The 16,281-nt window shown below is 43.6% G+C and overlaps 1 protein-coding gene across 4 annotated transcripts in view; it reads left to right on the plus strand.

The window, feature by feature from the left end:
• Nucleotides 1-16,281, plus strand: part of BLNK (B cell linker) — a 383,923-nt gene that overhangs the window by 186,924 nt on the left and 180,718 nt on the right. For 2 of the 4 annotated variants that reach the window (XM_073546534.1, XM_073546537.1), the window contains exon 1: nt 5,324-5,470. The exons of the other annotated variants lie outside the window; for them this stretch is intronic. In XM_073546534.1, coding sequence (XP_073402635.1) covers nt 5,436-5,470 — 35 coding nt within the window. In that variant the 5' untranslated portion in view covers nt 5,324-5,435. Of the gene's footprint in view, nt 1-5,323; nt 5,471-16,281 lie in introns of those variants that run through there. 4 annotated transcript variants of the gene reach the window in all.

Genomic DNA, 16,281 nt, shown 5'->3' on the forward strand with positions numbered 1-16,281 from the left:
GCACAAAGAGCAAAGACCAGGGAGAGTACAGATACATTGCAGGCTTCACAGAACAATAATTTTAAGAACTAGCAACTATGGTGAGAGGCACTAGTGTTGAGTGCTCCATAGTGCTAGATTGCATTTTAATAAATGAATATTTTATATGACTTATTGTTCCGCAGCAGTACACTGAGCCTCTGTGGTGCAAGAATCCTCAACCGTAGTATTACTGACTGCAAGAGAGTCTCAGGACGGTGCATACTAGGTGAAGAGGGAGGAATGTTAGGAAGAACATATGTATACAGTGATTTATCCATCTTTAGACTGCATAAAAGTAGGTAGAGTGGGTGCCAACGGAGGATGGACGTGTGTGAACTGTGGAACAGATACATCTCTGTCTCTTGGGAAATGTAGTCTAGAGGAGAAGAGGGAGAGTTGGCAGGAAGTTTAGCGTATAAACCAGTGTTTCCCAAACCCCGTCCTCATGGCCCCTAACACATCATGTTTTCCAGATTTCATTAGTATTGCATATGTGAAAGAACCTGTGGAAATTTCTAATTCCTTAATAATAATAATTTTGTCACCTGTGTTAGAGGCAATGAGGACTGGAGTTTGAGAAACACTGGTATAAATCATAAAAAACCTCAAGATGGCTCCATAGGGCCGACAGGGATTTAGAAAAAAAAATAAAATAAAGGTAACAAGGGTTTGGGGCTCATTACAGATGGCCGGGGACAAAAATATAATAGATAATAACCCCATGCCACAAACCACCAAGACAAAAATGTAAGGAATAGTAACTGGAAAAAACTCTAATTTTTGGCAGATTTGTAAACATTTGCTTTGGGAGGAAAAGGGGTCTAAATAACCCTATTTAGGTGTCTCCCTGCCTGACAGCGGAGCTTTTACACCCTACGTTACTCTGGTGCCCCCAGCTCCACGTGGGCTGACCCTTACTGACCCCTACACTTCTCACCCAGAAAGATGAAAGAGGGTGTCAGAACATATGGCCAAGAGAGACAGGAGTAATAACTTAGAATTATCCCTGAAAAAATCCCCCCCAAAGACAAAAAATGTTTTAATAATAATAAAAAAATGTATCTGCAAACCGATGTATACAGTGTACGGGATAATAGTGCATTAGCAAAGGCAGTCACTATTCCTTACATTTTTGTCTTGGTGGTTTGTGGCATGGGGTTATTATCTATTATATTTTTGTCCCCGGCCATCTGTTGTACTCCAAGCTGATGTTATTTACATAGGAGTCAACAGGGTGATTAGGGAGAGCCGCCGAGGAGCGGGGGCGCCATTTGCGTATCAAGAGGGTGCCAACCTCCGCTGTCAGGTAGGAGAGAGATATAGGGCCCTATAGGGACAAATAGGTTTGTGACCCTCTACCTGACATTGGAACGACTCTCTAGTGTTTGTGGCTGGATCTTGAAAATCAGCAATAAGCCTATTTTTGTTTGCCTGTTTTTTGAAGTTTTGAAAACTTTTTAATGATTGGTCAATAAAGTATCTTTTAAGGATTGATTTTTTTGTATATGAGCCGTTGAATAATTAATCCAGAATTATATTTATTAAGAATTTTTGTTACGTTTTTTCAATTAATATAGCTGGTTTTCTGTCAGGACCAATTAATGTTGAGTCCTGGGTTAATGAGGCTAATCGGGTGTTTTCGGTTGAAGCAGACTATACGGGTACTGATTCTACACCATCCATTTATTCTGTGTTCAAAGCATTAACTGGTTGCGATAAGAATTATTTGAAGTCCTGGTGGGAAATTAAGGCATTAGAGAATTATATAAAAAATAACATCGTACCAAGAGGACTACGTATTAATATCTCTCCCTCCCCCAGGATTAGTAACCCTAATCTCCTGAAAGTGTGGAGAGAGGAGTCCATTGCTTCATCAGTCAGGTTTATGAAAATTATTTTGGAGGAGGAGAAAAGAAATCTTGAGTTGGTCTCAAAAAGACTTAATGAGCTGATTGAAAAAACACTGAAATTTAAGTCAGATCCAGACTTTAATAGGAAAGAAATTACTTTACAAATTTCAGTTGAAAGATATCAGAACAATATTAAAAATCGGAAACATACTCAGTTCATTAGAGATTCGAACGAGTTTAAGGCTAATAAGGCCTACTTTTTTGAGGGTCAACAAGGAATGGATAAAGACGTGAGGTCAGAACCTTCCTCCTCAGAGGCGGAGACATCAGACACCGAGAGAAGCTTTGGAAACGCCACTTGTAGACAGAGGGGTAGAGGTGGTAGCCAATATTATAGAAGTAAATGGCGAAACCAAAGAGGGAACACAAGAGGTCAATATGGGGGCAGAGGACGGGGTTACAATCAATCCGGCCCCACAAGGCACCAGAGTAACGTAGGGTGTAAAAGCTCCGCTGTCATTCAGGGAGACACCTAAATAGGGTTATTTAGACCCCTTTTCCTCCCAAAGCGAATGTTTACAAATCTGCCAAAAATTAGAGTTTTTTCCAGTTACTATTCCTTACATTTTTGTCTTGGTGGTTTGTGGCATGGGGTTATTATCTATTATATTTTTGTCCCAAGCTGATGTTATTTACATAGGAGTCAACAGGGTGATTAGGGAGAGCCGCCGAGGAGCGGGGGCGCCATTTGCGTATCAAGAGGGTGCCAACCTCCGCTGTCAGGTAGGAGAGAGATATAGGGCCCTATAGGGACAAATAGGTTTGTGACCCTCTACCTGACATTGGAACGACTCTCTAGTGTTTGTGGCTGGATCTTGAATATAGGTTACACATACTCATCATTTTGCAGGGGCATACGAACAGATAGGAGTACCCTACTGCAAGCTTCCTTAGTACTTTTTTACACCTGTAACCCTTGTCTTAAGGGTACTTCACAAATAGCAAGATCATTAGCGAGATCGCTGAAACGTCACAGGTTTTGTGATGCAACAGTAACCTCGCCAGTGATCTTGCTATGTGTGACACATAGCCGCGACCGGTCCCCCCGCTGCGATATCGCTGATCGTGCTCGAATGTCCTAGACCATTTTGTCATGGTTAGGACATGGTTAATGTTCTGTTCTCACAGGGTTAACTTTTGCCGGCCTCTCTTTGGAGCTGGGGGTGGTATTTATACTCACTCCAGACTAGCATTCTCTGTCAGCTATACTGTTATTCTGGCTGTGTGTCTGACCGACCCCCCTGGTGTGCGTGTATTCTGCATTGCTTGCTTGATTCCTGTGTATGACCCGACCTGTTCCCTCACTCTGTACTCCGTCTCTCGTTTTCGTACTATTGTCTTCTCCGGTTCTGACCTCCTGGCTGGGCTATTGTTCTATTGTTGCCCTGTTGCAGTTTGTCCCTATTGTACCATCCATTGCCCGTTCTGGTTTTCTGATCTATTGCTACGTCCTAACTATCCGCTCTGTCTAGCCCTTTGGTACTGTCCTGCTATCTCGTGCTTTGACCCGGCTTGATCTGGTTTCTGTCTCTGTCTATGCCCCTTGGTAACATTGTCCTGTAGTTACCTTTCTAGGAGTTTCCCTGCAGCTGCTAGCTCTGTTGAGCATAGGCCACGCCCCCAGCAGTCACGTGCTTCAGGTCCTGGAGCATGCATCGTCACCGCTGCTGCCCACTCCACAGGTATCTTTGAGCACTGTTTTTGTACTCAGGACACGCGCACTGGCTCAGTGAGCAAGTGCAGTGCGGTGTTCCTGACACATTTTTTGATCATTGGTGTCCCTCTGGCCAGCATGCATCGCTGTATTTAACACCATAATAACGACGAGTGACCTCGTTGGTGACTCAGAACTCAGGGACGCAGGCGTGATTTGGCTTTGTCTTTTCAACGCCCCCTCAGCTCCGATTGGTGGTCTCAAATTAGGATCTTTGTAGCATTTCCTTTTATAGGACAGCTATCAATTATATGCAGTCATAACATTTAACATGTACAGTTATAATAATCGCGTGTCCCCGTGTCAGTGACTGTGGATCCACAAATAAATAGCGCACTAGCGACTCAGACACAGGGACGCTGAAGCAAACTGCGTAGTGATAGTGCAGTAGTGGCCACCAATCGAAGCAGAGGGGCGTGGAAAAGGCAACGCTGAAGCATGCCTATCTAGGGCTGTGTCTTCAGAGTAGCTGCTGTGTGACAACGACCGCCATGGTCGTTATATGGATCGCCGTATCGTTGCTGAGTTGTTGAGTAGATCTGGATGCTTGACAGCTTACTAGCGACCATGTAAGGACGTACGTACCAGAGATCCTTACCAGGTCGTATTGTTGTCGGGATCGCTGGAGCGTTGCTATGTGTAACGGGAACCTTATTTGTATTGTCAGATGGCCATCAGGCAGTATTACCACCTAAAGTTATAAAAAGCCTTCTCATCAAAATTATATCACTGTGTGCTTACAATTGCTCATTGTGCCCTTCAACCCAGCTAATTCTTCTCTTTTCCATAGGGTCTATGACATCACCTGATTAAATATTGACTAGTTGAGTCCTTCTAAGCTCTATGTAGAAACAGGAGGTCAATTTTCCCTGAATGAATCATCACCGCAAAAGCCCCTGACAGGGGGAGGAGCCAAGCAGCTGGATCAGGAGTTGAAAAGGGTGATGACTCATGAAGGGACAGCAGAATTCCGATTTCTACATAGAGCAGAGAAAAGAGAAGCATTATATGGGTAGAAAGGTAAAATGAGCAATTGTAAGTACACAGTGCTATATAATATGATGACTGCAATATGGTAAGTGGATAAAAACTTTGATGGGAGGAGGTGTGCTTCTTTAGCATCACCACAAATTACTAAAGCAGCCACATACTTACACATCTAGTAGACACCATAGTACCATCCATGACAGCTTTACCCATAAACTCCTTTTAGCAATGGCATTAATGAAATGGGAAAAAAACATATTTTCTTGTGGTAGTTGAGATTTACCAAGATTGAAATTTGCAGGAAGTCAAACTATTTTGCCTTTTCCAAAATCCATAGAGATCAGCCAAAACCACTGTAAAAAACAAATAACCCAAAACCCAACCTTATCACATCCAACCATCTCTTTAAAAAGATATCTAGTTGTTGAAAAGACCAATACTTTCACACAAGAAGTAAAAATCGTCCAACTTCCATCTAATATTCTGGATGACTATAGGGATAGCTAAAATACCAACATTCACTAAGCATAATGAAGTTACATTTATGACCGAAGCTGACGATTGAACAAAGCTGCATTACCGATTAGGATTAACTTTGCTGTAAGTAATCATTAACGTGCAAAAATGAGGAAGTATGAAGCAAAGTTTGGCTTCTTCTAGTTACAAATTGATCAAATAGATCGGGCAAATAGTCTTTTGTTTGTGACTGTGGAGAGGATCGTAGTGCACCCGGACCGGCAACACTGAGATATTACACCTCTCAGCTGATGAATATCAGCATAGGATAGAAGACTAGAAAGATAATGCGTAAAGGCCAAGCCAAAGAAAAGTCTACATGGTATGTCTCCTATAGATATGTATATCTTTGGTTTCCTTGAAGTTAGTGCATTTTTTAACATATCTTTGTTTTTACTATACCAGAGTATCTGATAATTACATTAACAGTAATTAAAAGTAGCAGTCCCATCTTGTACTTATACATGACTTTGCTATACTGAAAAATAGTCAACAATATGCATGGCTAAGGTACTCTTAGGGCCCCGTCACACACAGCGAGATCGCCAGCGAGATCGCTGATTTTGTGACACATCAGCGCTCTCTACAGCGATATCGCTGTGTGTGATGGGGATCAGCGACCGGCCCCCCTGCTGATCGTGCAGGATCGTCCTGGGCCATTTTTTGATAGTAGGTCTCCCGCTGGCCAGCACGCATCTCTGCGTGTGGCAGCGAAAGACCAACGATCAGCAACGCTGGACGCTGGTTTCCAACGTAAACATTGGGTAACTAAGAGCCGCGCGGCTCTTGGATACCCGCTATTTACGTTTGAAACCAGCGTCCACGCTGGCATCTAGGGTAAACAGCGGGTATCCAAGAGCCGCGCGGCTCTTAGATACCTGCTGTTTACATTGGAAACCAGCTTGCTCGCTGGTCCTGATCGCTGGAGGGGCTGTCTATGTGACAGCTCACCAGCGATCAGCCTAACGATTTCCCAGTGATCCCACCCATGTTGGATCATTGGTGGGATCGCTGGGACATCATTATGTGTAACAGGGCCTTTAGAGTGGCGGTCCTCCAGCGGATCCAAATCTACAACTCCCACCCACTCTTTGGAGACCTTTTCTTTAGGGTCCTAAATATACCCCATTTCTTCAATTCTTGGAAATGAAAGGGATTGCTGGACAGCATGAATACATGTGGTGATTCCCTAACAAACAGGCATTCTTCACATGTATTCAGCCTGTCCAGCAGCCGCAAATCATGCAGCTGCATCAACAAACACTAAATCACCCGCGCACGCTCGGGAAAACCCGAGCAACAAGTATACTTGCTCATCACTAGTCCTTTATTATTAAGTTATTTATTAATTATATAAAATACTAGATTAATAGTGTTATTTCTATTTTTGCAGATGACACAGGCTATGTAGTATAGTGCAGTTTATGGAAGAGCTTTAGAAGTAACAAGCTGATTTGTTCAAACTTATTGTTTAGGCATCCACTTGGCAGATAAGATTCATTGTGGATAAATGTAAAGTTTTGCATCTGAGCACTTATAAAATTAGGACACTATATGTTCTATGGTGAGTAAAATTAGGAGAGTCACTTGTAGAGAAGGATCTGGATGTACTTGTCGGTCACAAACTAAATAACAGCATGCAATGTCAATCAGCTACTTCTAAAGCTAGCATATTAATGGAATGTGCTTATTAAAGGAGCCTATAAGTCTCCATACCCTGGATGTCACTCTCCACAAGGAGAAATGTTGCCCCTTAGACCCCAATCAGAGGCCTCTTATTCAGCCAAATCAGATCTCATGCTTTGTACTGAGGAAGGGCAATACATTGGAACACGTGTCTGCAAATTGAGATTATGGTTTGGCTTTTATCATAAGTTATGTGGCTGGCAAGGCTTGTTAAAAGTGTCGATAGCGACTTGTAGGATTGCTAGTTCTAATAGGTGGCACTAAAGTTAAATTCCTCTTCCTCTCTGAAGAGAAAATTTATATATTTAATTTCCCAGAGGGGCATTGCATGGACTACAAGTCTCCTTACAATGGTATGCCAGGCATGTCACTTTCCACAAGTTAGACATTTTATTAAAAAATGTGTGAACTTGCAGGGCAGGGACATAATATTACCAATTTACAAAGTGTTAGTGTGAATCTTAGAAAGGATGCACTGGAGTTAGAAGAAGAGCCACAGAACTGATAAGAGGCATGGATGATGTTATTTATAAGAAAATATCAAAATACTTAAATTGATTTAGTCTTGAGAAGAGACATTTTAGGGGGAACATGATTAACTTGCACAAATACATAAAAGAGACATACAAAAAATATGGTCAAAACCTGTTTCATGTAAAACCCCTTCAAAACCAATGGGTGGAAAAAAATCAATCTCCAGAGGAGACAAGGCCTTCTTTACAATAAGAACTATTAATCTGTGAAAAAGTCGACCTCAGGAGGTGGTCACAGCGGGAATAGTCATTGATTTCAAAAAGGACGTAAATGCTTTTTTAGAGCAAAATGGATATAAACACTTTTATGCCCAAAAATGCAAAAATATTCTTGGAGTGATAGCTAACTAGAAAAATTATATTTGCAAACTCTCAGAGCACAGAGGCTCCATCTTCAGGCAGGTTTACAAAAAATGAAAATGCATAGAATTACTTTTCTGAAAGTTGATTTATACTTGGAATCAAGATGGAAAATCTGCATCATGCATTATGGTTGAATTTATGTCGATTCACTTTATTCCTTCTCATCCCTCAGTAGAACTTTATGGAAATTTGTCTTTTTTCAATAGTACTATGTAACGAGACAAGGGTACATTTGCGTTAGCAAACAAGCAGCCTCAAACAACTGCTGATTGTTAGATATCTGCCTATAGGTGGTCATTTAAAACTATGTTTTGACAAGCAGACCATAAACTCACAGAATAATATGCGTATATTACAGAATAAAACTGTAATAGATCATTCTGTGTATATATGCTGTCATTGTCAGGACCGGTGTTAGGGGCAAGCAGATCAGGCAGTTGCCTAGGGTCCCCGCTCCCCAGGGGACCCAGCCAGTGGCATGCAGCTAATAGCAGCGCATCACACAGCCGCTCTGGGTCTCGTTAGTAAGAGGAGCCTGACACCGCCCCCTCCCCACATTCAAGTTATTGGCATCATAAATGCCGATACAGTTGAAAGCAGAGATGGAGGAGAGAGCATCACCTGACACTCCCTCTCCCATCACTCCCCCTTTGCCTCTGACTCTGCATGTGCCAGCAGAGGAGCTGAGATGCTCTGCAGAGTGCAGAAAGCAGAGCGGGAGGAACAAGGAGAGGCAAGCATTGTGTGTGTGTGTGTGTCTGCTGCACCATACTGTGTGTGTGAATGTGTGTGAATGCATTCTAGTGTGTGTGTATGCATTATAGTGTGTGCGTGTATGTTTTCAGCACTATACTGTGTGGGGGGACTGCACTATACTGTTAGTGTTGTGGACTGCATTATACTGTGTGTATATGCTGCTCTATACAGTGCATGGGGGACTGCACTATACTGTGTGTGTGGGGGGGGACTGCACTATACTGTGTGTGTGGGGGGGCTGCATTATACTATGTGTGGGGGGCTGCATTATACTGTGTGTGGGGGCTGCACTATACTGTGAGGGGCTGCATTATACGCCCAGAGGGGAAAACACTATATCCGAAAAGGGAGGAACAACAAACAGTCCCACCATGCGGCCCAGCGCTACTTCTTTCCCCAATTTTTCAGAAACAACTGCGCTATGCACCACTGTAGAACGCAAATTCTTAAGCACCCGTGGTATAACAAAGGGGGCAGGGGGATAACAAAACCATCCCGAAAAACCCGAGAACAGCAAGGCTGCTTTGTCCCTGTCCGGATATCTATTTAGATAAGGGATCATCCTTTTCAGTCTCACTGGCGTCTTCTCCTTGGGAATTACCACCTCCGAACTTCGGCTTGCCTTTCTTAAGGCACTTTGAGGCCCCGTGGGAGGCCCCACTACAGTTGGAGCAGAGGTGCTTAAATTTGCAGTTCGCTCCAAACTTGCATTGCCCATCATTAAATTGCTAGCACAGGCCCAATTTGTGACCCCCTGACTGACCCTGCCCTCCTGCCCATGCCATGTTGGGGTGACTATTAACCTGGCTGGTGCTCCCAGCCCCCCCTTGAAAGGAATGATCAAATTTATTTTGCTCTGTGACTCGCATCCAAAGGCCAATATCCTTTTGGTCCCACCGAGTCGCTGGCCGGACAGCCTTTCTCTGTCAAAATTGTTTGTCATATCTGAGCCATGCCTGCCCACCATAAACCCTATGAGCCTCCCCAATAGAGTCCATGTAACAAAATAAAGTGGAGCAATTCTCAGGCGCCTTCTCGCCTATGACACTTGCCAAGATGGCGAAAGCTAGCAGCCAGTTGACAAGCGTCTGTGGAATCAAGCGCCACCTACGCTTCTCTTCTTCCTCTTTTTTACTGTCATTTTTTTGCTTTTGTCCAAATTAAATTTTTCAAGAGGAAGAAGGGAAAAAATCTCAACATACTCGCCTTTTCAGATACGCTCCCTAACCTCTTTCTTCAAATGCGCCCCCAACGGACCTTCAAAGCACACATACACTTTCCCGTGCGCCCTATCATGCAAATGCACTCGACATTCTCTCTTCTTCTCCATCTGTATGGACACCAAAACGGGGTCGACTAATCTCCCTGAGAGCTCCCTATTAGGCCACATGTATCCACTACCCTGCTGACCGACCCATGCCGCTAGATGACCCGCGGCAACAATACTGCAATCCAAACGGGAAAGTAAGTTCCGCACATCTGCCAATATGTCCCGAACACCGACGGTAATAGATTCCCACACACACCCGACCCCATAGCACTATTATCCTCACCCAGTGGACCCTCACTCATAACCGAAGAAGACAGAAGAGGTTGACATAGACGAGATATAGCAGTGTATTCATCAGGCTGCGAGGGAGCTGTGGGCCCTCCAGCTGGAAAGTTTGGATCCAAAGACACGTCCCTGGCGCCGTCCCTGGCAGGTACGCCAACTTCCTCCTGATGCAAAGGTCCAGGACTCTCATTAATGGACAGCATCCCAGAGCTCTGGGCCCACAATACTAGAGAATATCCCGACCGCTGGGAAGCAGGTGTAACCGTAGCCTGGGTTAAAAAATCCCCTGTATCCATGCCCGCATCACACATCTGCTGCCCAGCACACAGGGCCACCCCAGAAGAATCCCTCGGAGCAGGGTGGTAACCCCCGGCAAGTCTGCAGGAGCCAGGTCCACCTGCCCCGCTTGGACAGCGCCCCCCTGCCGGTCCGCAAGCCGCATTCCCACCATCATTCCTTCTCACTGAGGCAGGCTGCCTGGGTGGCACATTGCAAGCGCAGCCCTCCGCAGCAGTAAGCCTTGGACTTTGCCCAGTGCGTGGTAGCTCCGACCCTCAGCAGCACGAGGCGGCGGCCTGGACACCGCCGCAGGGCCTTGCCTGGCGTGCGGATTCCTCCCAGGCCGGGGCTGGCTGGCTCGAGATCTAAAAGGCGCCCGGCCTGAGGGTCCCGAGAGGGGCTCCGGAGCAGAGTCTGGGGAAAGCCGTTCGTGAAGCCTCACGCCGTGGGAGGGGGGAGGACGGCTCCGCTCCGGCCTTCTCATTTATGTTATACCGCTGTTAAATCTTTACCCAGGCCCAGCAAGATCAAGCTTTGTTGCCAGGCATCACCATATTCAACCTGCGAGTGGCTCTGGTGATGGAGGAGACATTGTGGCTCTGTCCAGCCAGAGATATTGATGTGGTCATGACCTGTGGTGCCACCCAGTCTGTCATACAGAATGGGTGTGTGTTTGATCTAGCAGCTCAGCAGGAGTACTCAGCTGGCTGCTGTGGCTAATAAAGCAGCACCACACCATACATAAACTCCCAACATCCTGCTGTGAGTTGCTAATTGTTTCTTGGTTTATTCCTTGTGCTCTGCTGCTGGTCCTGAACCTGACTCGGCTTTTGACTCTGACTACGATTCTTCCATTATCCCTTCTTGTATCCTACCCCAGATATTTCTTGCTTCATGATTCTATCCTTTGTTATTGGCTCAGCTAGTTTGACCATCCTTGCCTCAGGCTCACTCTTCCAGTTAGCAAACGCCTTGCTGATGCAACTCAGCTGTATTTTCTTGTTTATAAATGAGTGTGTCTGGATGTACTGCAGATGATCCTTGTATATGTAACAGTGTATCTGTAGTATATATTGTGCATAATGTATAGTGCACAGTGTGTGTGTGTATATATATATATATATATATATATATATATACACACACACTCACTGGCCACTTTATTAGGTACACCTGTCCAACTGTGTGTTAAGACTTAATTTCTAATCTGCCAATCACATGGCGGCAACTCAGTGCATTTAGGCATGTAGACATGGTCGAGACAATCTCCTGCAGGTCAAACCGAGCATCAGTATGGGGAAGAAAGGTGATTTGAGTGCCTTTGAACGTGGCATGATTGTTGGTGCCAGAAGGGCTGGTCTGAGTATTTCAGAAACTGCTGATCTACTGGGATTTTCACGCACAACCATCTCTAGGGTTTACAGAGAATGGTCCGAAAAAGAAAAAAAATCCAGTGAGCGGCAGTTCTGTGGCCGGAAATGCCTTGTTGATGCCAGAGGTCAGAGGAGAATGGGCAGACTGGTTCGAGCTGATAGAAAGGCAACAGTGACTCAAATTGCCACCCGTTACAACCAAGGTAGGCAGAAGAGCATCTCTGAACGCACAGTGCGTCGAACTTTGAGGCAGATGGGCTACAGCAGCAGAAGACCACACCGGGTACCACTCCTCTCAGCTAAGAACAGGAAACTGAGGCTACAATTTGCACAAGCTCATCGAAATTGGACAGTAGAAGATTGGAAAAACGTTGCCTGGTCTGATGAGTCTCGATTTCTGCTGCGACATTCGGATGGTAGGGTCAGAATTTGGCGTAAACAACATGAAAGCATGGATCCATCCTGCCTTGTATCAACGGTTCAGGCTGGTGGTGGTGGTGTCATGGTGTGGGGAATTTTTTCTTGGCACTCTTTGGGCCCCTTGGTACCAATTGAGCATCATTGCAACGCCACAGCCTACCTGAGTATTGTTGCTGACCATGTCCATCCCTTTATGACCACAATGTACCCAACATCTGATGGCTACTTTCAGCAGGATAATGCGCCATGTCATAAAGCTCGAATCATCTCAGATTGGTTTCTTGAACATGACAATGAGTTCACTGTACTCAAATGGCCTCCTCAGTCACCAGATCTCAATCCAATAGAGCATCTTTGGGATGTGGTGGAACGGGAGATTCGCATCAGGGATGTGCAGCCGACAAATCTGCACCAACTGTGTGATGCCATCATGTCAATATGGTCCAAAATCTCTGAGGAATGCTTCCAGTACCTTGTTGAATCTCTGCCACGAAGAATTGAGGCAGTTCTGAAGGCAAAAGGGGGTCCAACCCGTTACTAGCATGGTGTACCTAATAAAGTGGCCAGTGAGTGTATATACATACACACACACAATATGCTACCAGCGTAGAGTGACTATGGAGTGGCCATGTCTGCATATGAGTGCTGCGTTCTGTGCTGCAATGCCAGCACACTATGTGTGTATGTTCATGAATTATCTCCCTCAAAGAGTCGTGTCTTTAATAATCCACCTCATCCATAAAGCGTGAGCAGACGTCGTGTACCTGTATACTGTATGTATATATAAGTGAGCATTTTACAGTAGCCGCAAAATATTTTTTTCTTGTGTTGTGCGTTCTTTTAAAAAAATTTCAGCGTGTCAATTCTTCCAGTGTTTTTGCTGCATTTCTTTTACCTTTTTAAATGAATGCATCAAAAATGCCAATATGTGCGTAGCTTTTTTCCTGCCCACCCTGTGCATTTTTTAGCAGAAAACTGGCAACCAGAGGTCTCCTGGTTGTCAGTGCCGGATTGCTGTCAGCGCCACCCATTGGTCGGCGCTCATAGCAAGTCAGTAATTCAGCTACATAGAGGCAAACTGATCATCGCCTCTATGTAGTTGAGCCGATAGGGTTGTTGCAGCTTCTAGCCTCCCATGGACACTATTGAAGCATGCCAAAAGTAAAAAAAAAATGTTTTTAAAAATATAAATTAAAAAAAATATAAAAGTTCAAATCACCCCCCTTTCGCCCCATTCAAAATGAAACAATAAAAATAAAAACAAACATACTCATTTGGTATCGTCTCGTTCAGAATCGCCCGATCTATCAATAAAAAAAAGGATTAACCCGATCGCTAAACGGCGTAGACAGAAAAAAGTCAAATTGCCAGAATTACGTTTTTTTGGGTTGCCTCAACATTGCATTAAAATGCAATAACGGCAATCAAAAGAACGTATCTGCGCCAAGTTGGTATCAATAAAAACATCAGCCCGGCACGCAAAAAATAAGCCCTCACCCAACCTGAGATCATGAAAAATATAGACCCTACGGGTATCGGAAAATGGTGGAATTTTTTTTTTTTAACAAAAGTTTGGAATTTTTTGTCACCACTTAAATAAAAAAGAACCTAGACATGTTTGGTGTCTATGAACGCGTAATGACCTGGAGAATCATACTGGCAGGATAGTTTTAACATTTAGTGAACCCAGCAAAAAAGCCAAACAAAAAACAAGTGTGGGATTGGACTTTTTTTTGCAATTTCAGCGCACTTGAAATTTTTTTCCCGTTTTTTAGTACACGACATGGTAAAACCAAAATGTTCAAAAGTACAACTCATCCCGCAAAAAAGCAATTGCTCATAGTGGTCATATTGGCGGAAAAATAAAAAAGTAATGGCTCTGGGAAGAAGGGGAGCAAAAAATGAAAACGCAAAACCGAAAAAAAGTTCCCCAGGTTAAGGGGTTAATATAAAATGCCAGTAGATGCTTTTTTGCGCAGTTCCTCTGTTGTTACACCTGGAAATGTGTGTATAGCGCCAGGTCTAAGCAGGCACAACCTGATGTTACCTATAGGGCTACAGCTGCTTTACAAAGCAATTTGCTGCATGCCATGCAATTCTTAGAGCTTCAACTTTCACTCAATGGGTTAAATCAATCAATTGCATTGCAAAATCTGTATCCCAGGGATAACTGACTGCTTGGGATGACCATTCTCCTCCTAAATAAGATGTGTCCATACAGTCTGATACTGTCAGCAGTGATCAGCCAAGGTTAGACTGGTAGGGACACAGATGAATCAACCATTTGTCAGTTTATTCATATATTTTCAGGAGAAATGACAGAGGAAAGACACAATACAGAAAGGGCTCCATAATTGTTTCCAAGTATCCACTAACAAAGACAAGTGAAGACAGCAGAAAGGTCCTTGTTATCTCACCCAAGAACAGTCTGATCAGTGCTGTGGACTCTTGTAAAGTCCAGAGGGTAATAATCCTCTGCTGACTGCCTGCACAGACCTGCTATCTGAGCATAATATGGCCACTTTATGGGGGTAGAATTGGTTATATTAGTGTATACTTATCTCTGACTAAAGTACAGGTGTATAGCTGTATATTTTGACCATATAATTAGAAAGTTCCCTCTCCCATCAGGGATATTTATAGCATGTTGATGGGATATATCATCTATGTTACATACATAAAGGTCCCTCCAGGGTCATTCAGAAGTTTTTGGAGTTCCTATAGAAATGAATGGAGAGAGCGGCACATGCACTGTCACCGTTCCTTTTCTGGAAGCCACCGCTGGGTCTCAATTTTTTCTTTTCAACAGTGGAACATTATTCAGACATACACTACATGGCAGATCCTTTCAGTTCATCATTATTATCCGTTCACTATATGGTGGTAATATTTTGTCTGGTCATGGTGTGTTGGTATTTGTCCCCTGTATTCGGTCACTATGTGGTGGTAATATGTGGTCCAGCCATGGTCTGATGGTATTTGTCTCTTGATTGTGGTATTATTTGGTCACTATGTGTTGGTAATATGTGGTCTGGCCATGGTGTGGTGGTATTTGTCCCTTACATATGGTTTTATTGGTCATTTAAAAAAATGTATGTGACATATTCCCTTGAAGAAAAAAAATAAAAATGAACCTAAAAAGAGTATTGGATATTTAAAAAAATGTTTAATAGGTTAGAGTAGAGTATTACCATCCCAAAAGAGTCTGCCTTGTTGTGGTGGTGGATGAAAAAATCTTTTGGCCAAAACAAAAGCTGTTGGCTATGTATGTGATATGGTATTTGATGGGAATTGATAATGTGTGATTGGTGAGGACGTGGTGCAGAAGTGGAGTTTTTCCAAGAGTTGGCAGTGGGATTGTGGAAAGTTCAATGGGTGGAGGCGGAGCTGGGGTGGAGCCTGGGCGGAGTCTCAAAGGGGCCCTAAAAATTTTGCCAGTATGAGGCCCTGAAATTCGTGGAAGTCCAGGTACCTGTAGGTGTTAATGGGTAAATCCCCAGGTACTTCTCGGATCTGCTAGACAGAGTGGCTAGCATCAAGTCTGTCTGAGGTAGCTTTTTGAGCTACTGGGTGGATTTAGCTCATTTTAGTCATCCATTGGCAGTAATATTCAGGTGCAAATCATCACTAGTGGTATATTAACCTGATTACAAGTGAGTTAATTTAGAAAAGGCCAATTTAAAATCGATATTTGATATGTAATTGCAATCTTATTTTACATTGATTTTATTTATCTGGGAACTATTATGTTGTCATCTTGCCATCAAACAGCTTTTGCTCATAAAAGCAAGTGGAAGGGTAGAACTACATTCACAGAATTAAACATAAAATGATTGCTCCGGCAAGCTGTAATTTAAACCAATTTCTTTGCCCCTTCATCTTTGCCTGAGATGTAGATGAGGTCATGGGATTAAACTCGGAACCATCATTTCATTTCACAGTATTTTTATTAAATAGTTTTCGTGCGGCCTCTGGTCATATTGCAGCTGGAACAATCGAGCAGACACACCTCTGTCATCAGAAAATAGAAAATCGGTGTCCACAATTAAATGTTCCAAGGCCCTGTGCTTAATTTTTCATATGACAGATCTCAAAGGCCATGTTCATACTTGCGTTAGAAGCTACAACGGCAGATTTTACAAAAAGTATTGAAAGAATAGCAAGATCA

The sequence above is a fragment of the Dendrobates tinctorius genome, unplaced genomic scaffold (genome assembly GCF_039654945.1).
Source record: "Dendrobates tinctorius isolate UK_male_01 unplaced genomic scaffold, ASM3965494v1 ptg000147l, whole genome shotgun sequence".
Classification (NCBI taxonomy): Eukaryota; Metazoa; Chordata; class Amphibia; order Anura; family Dendrobatidae; genus Dendrobates; species Dendrobates tinctorius.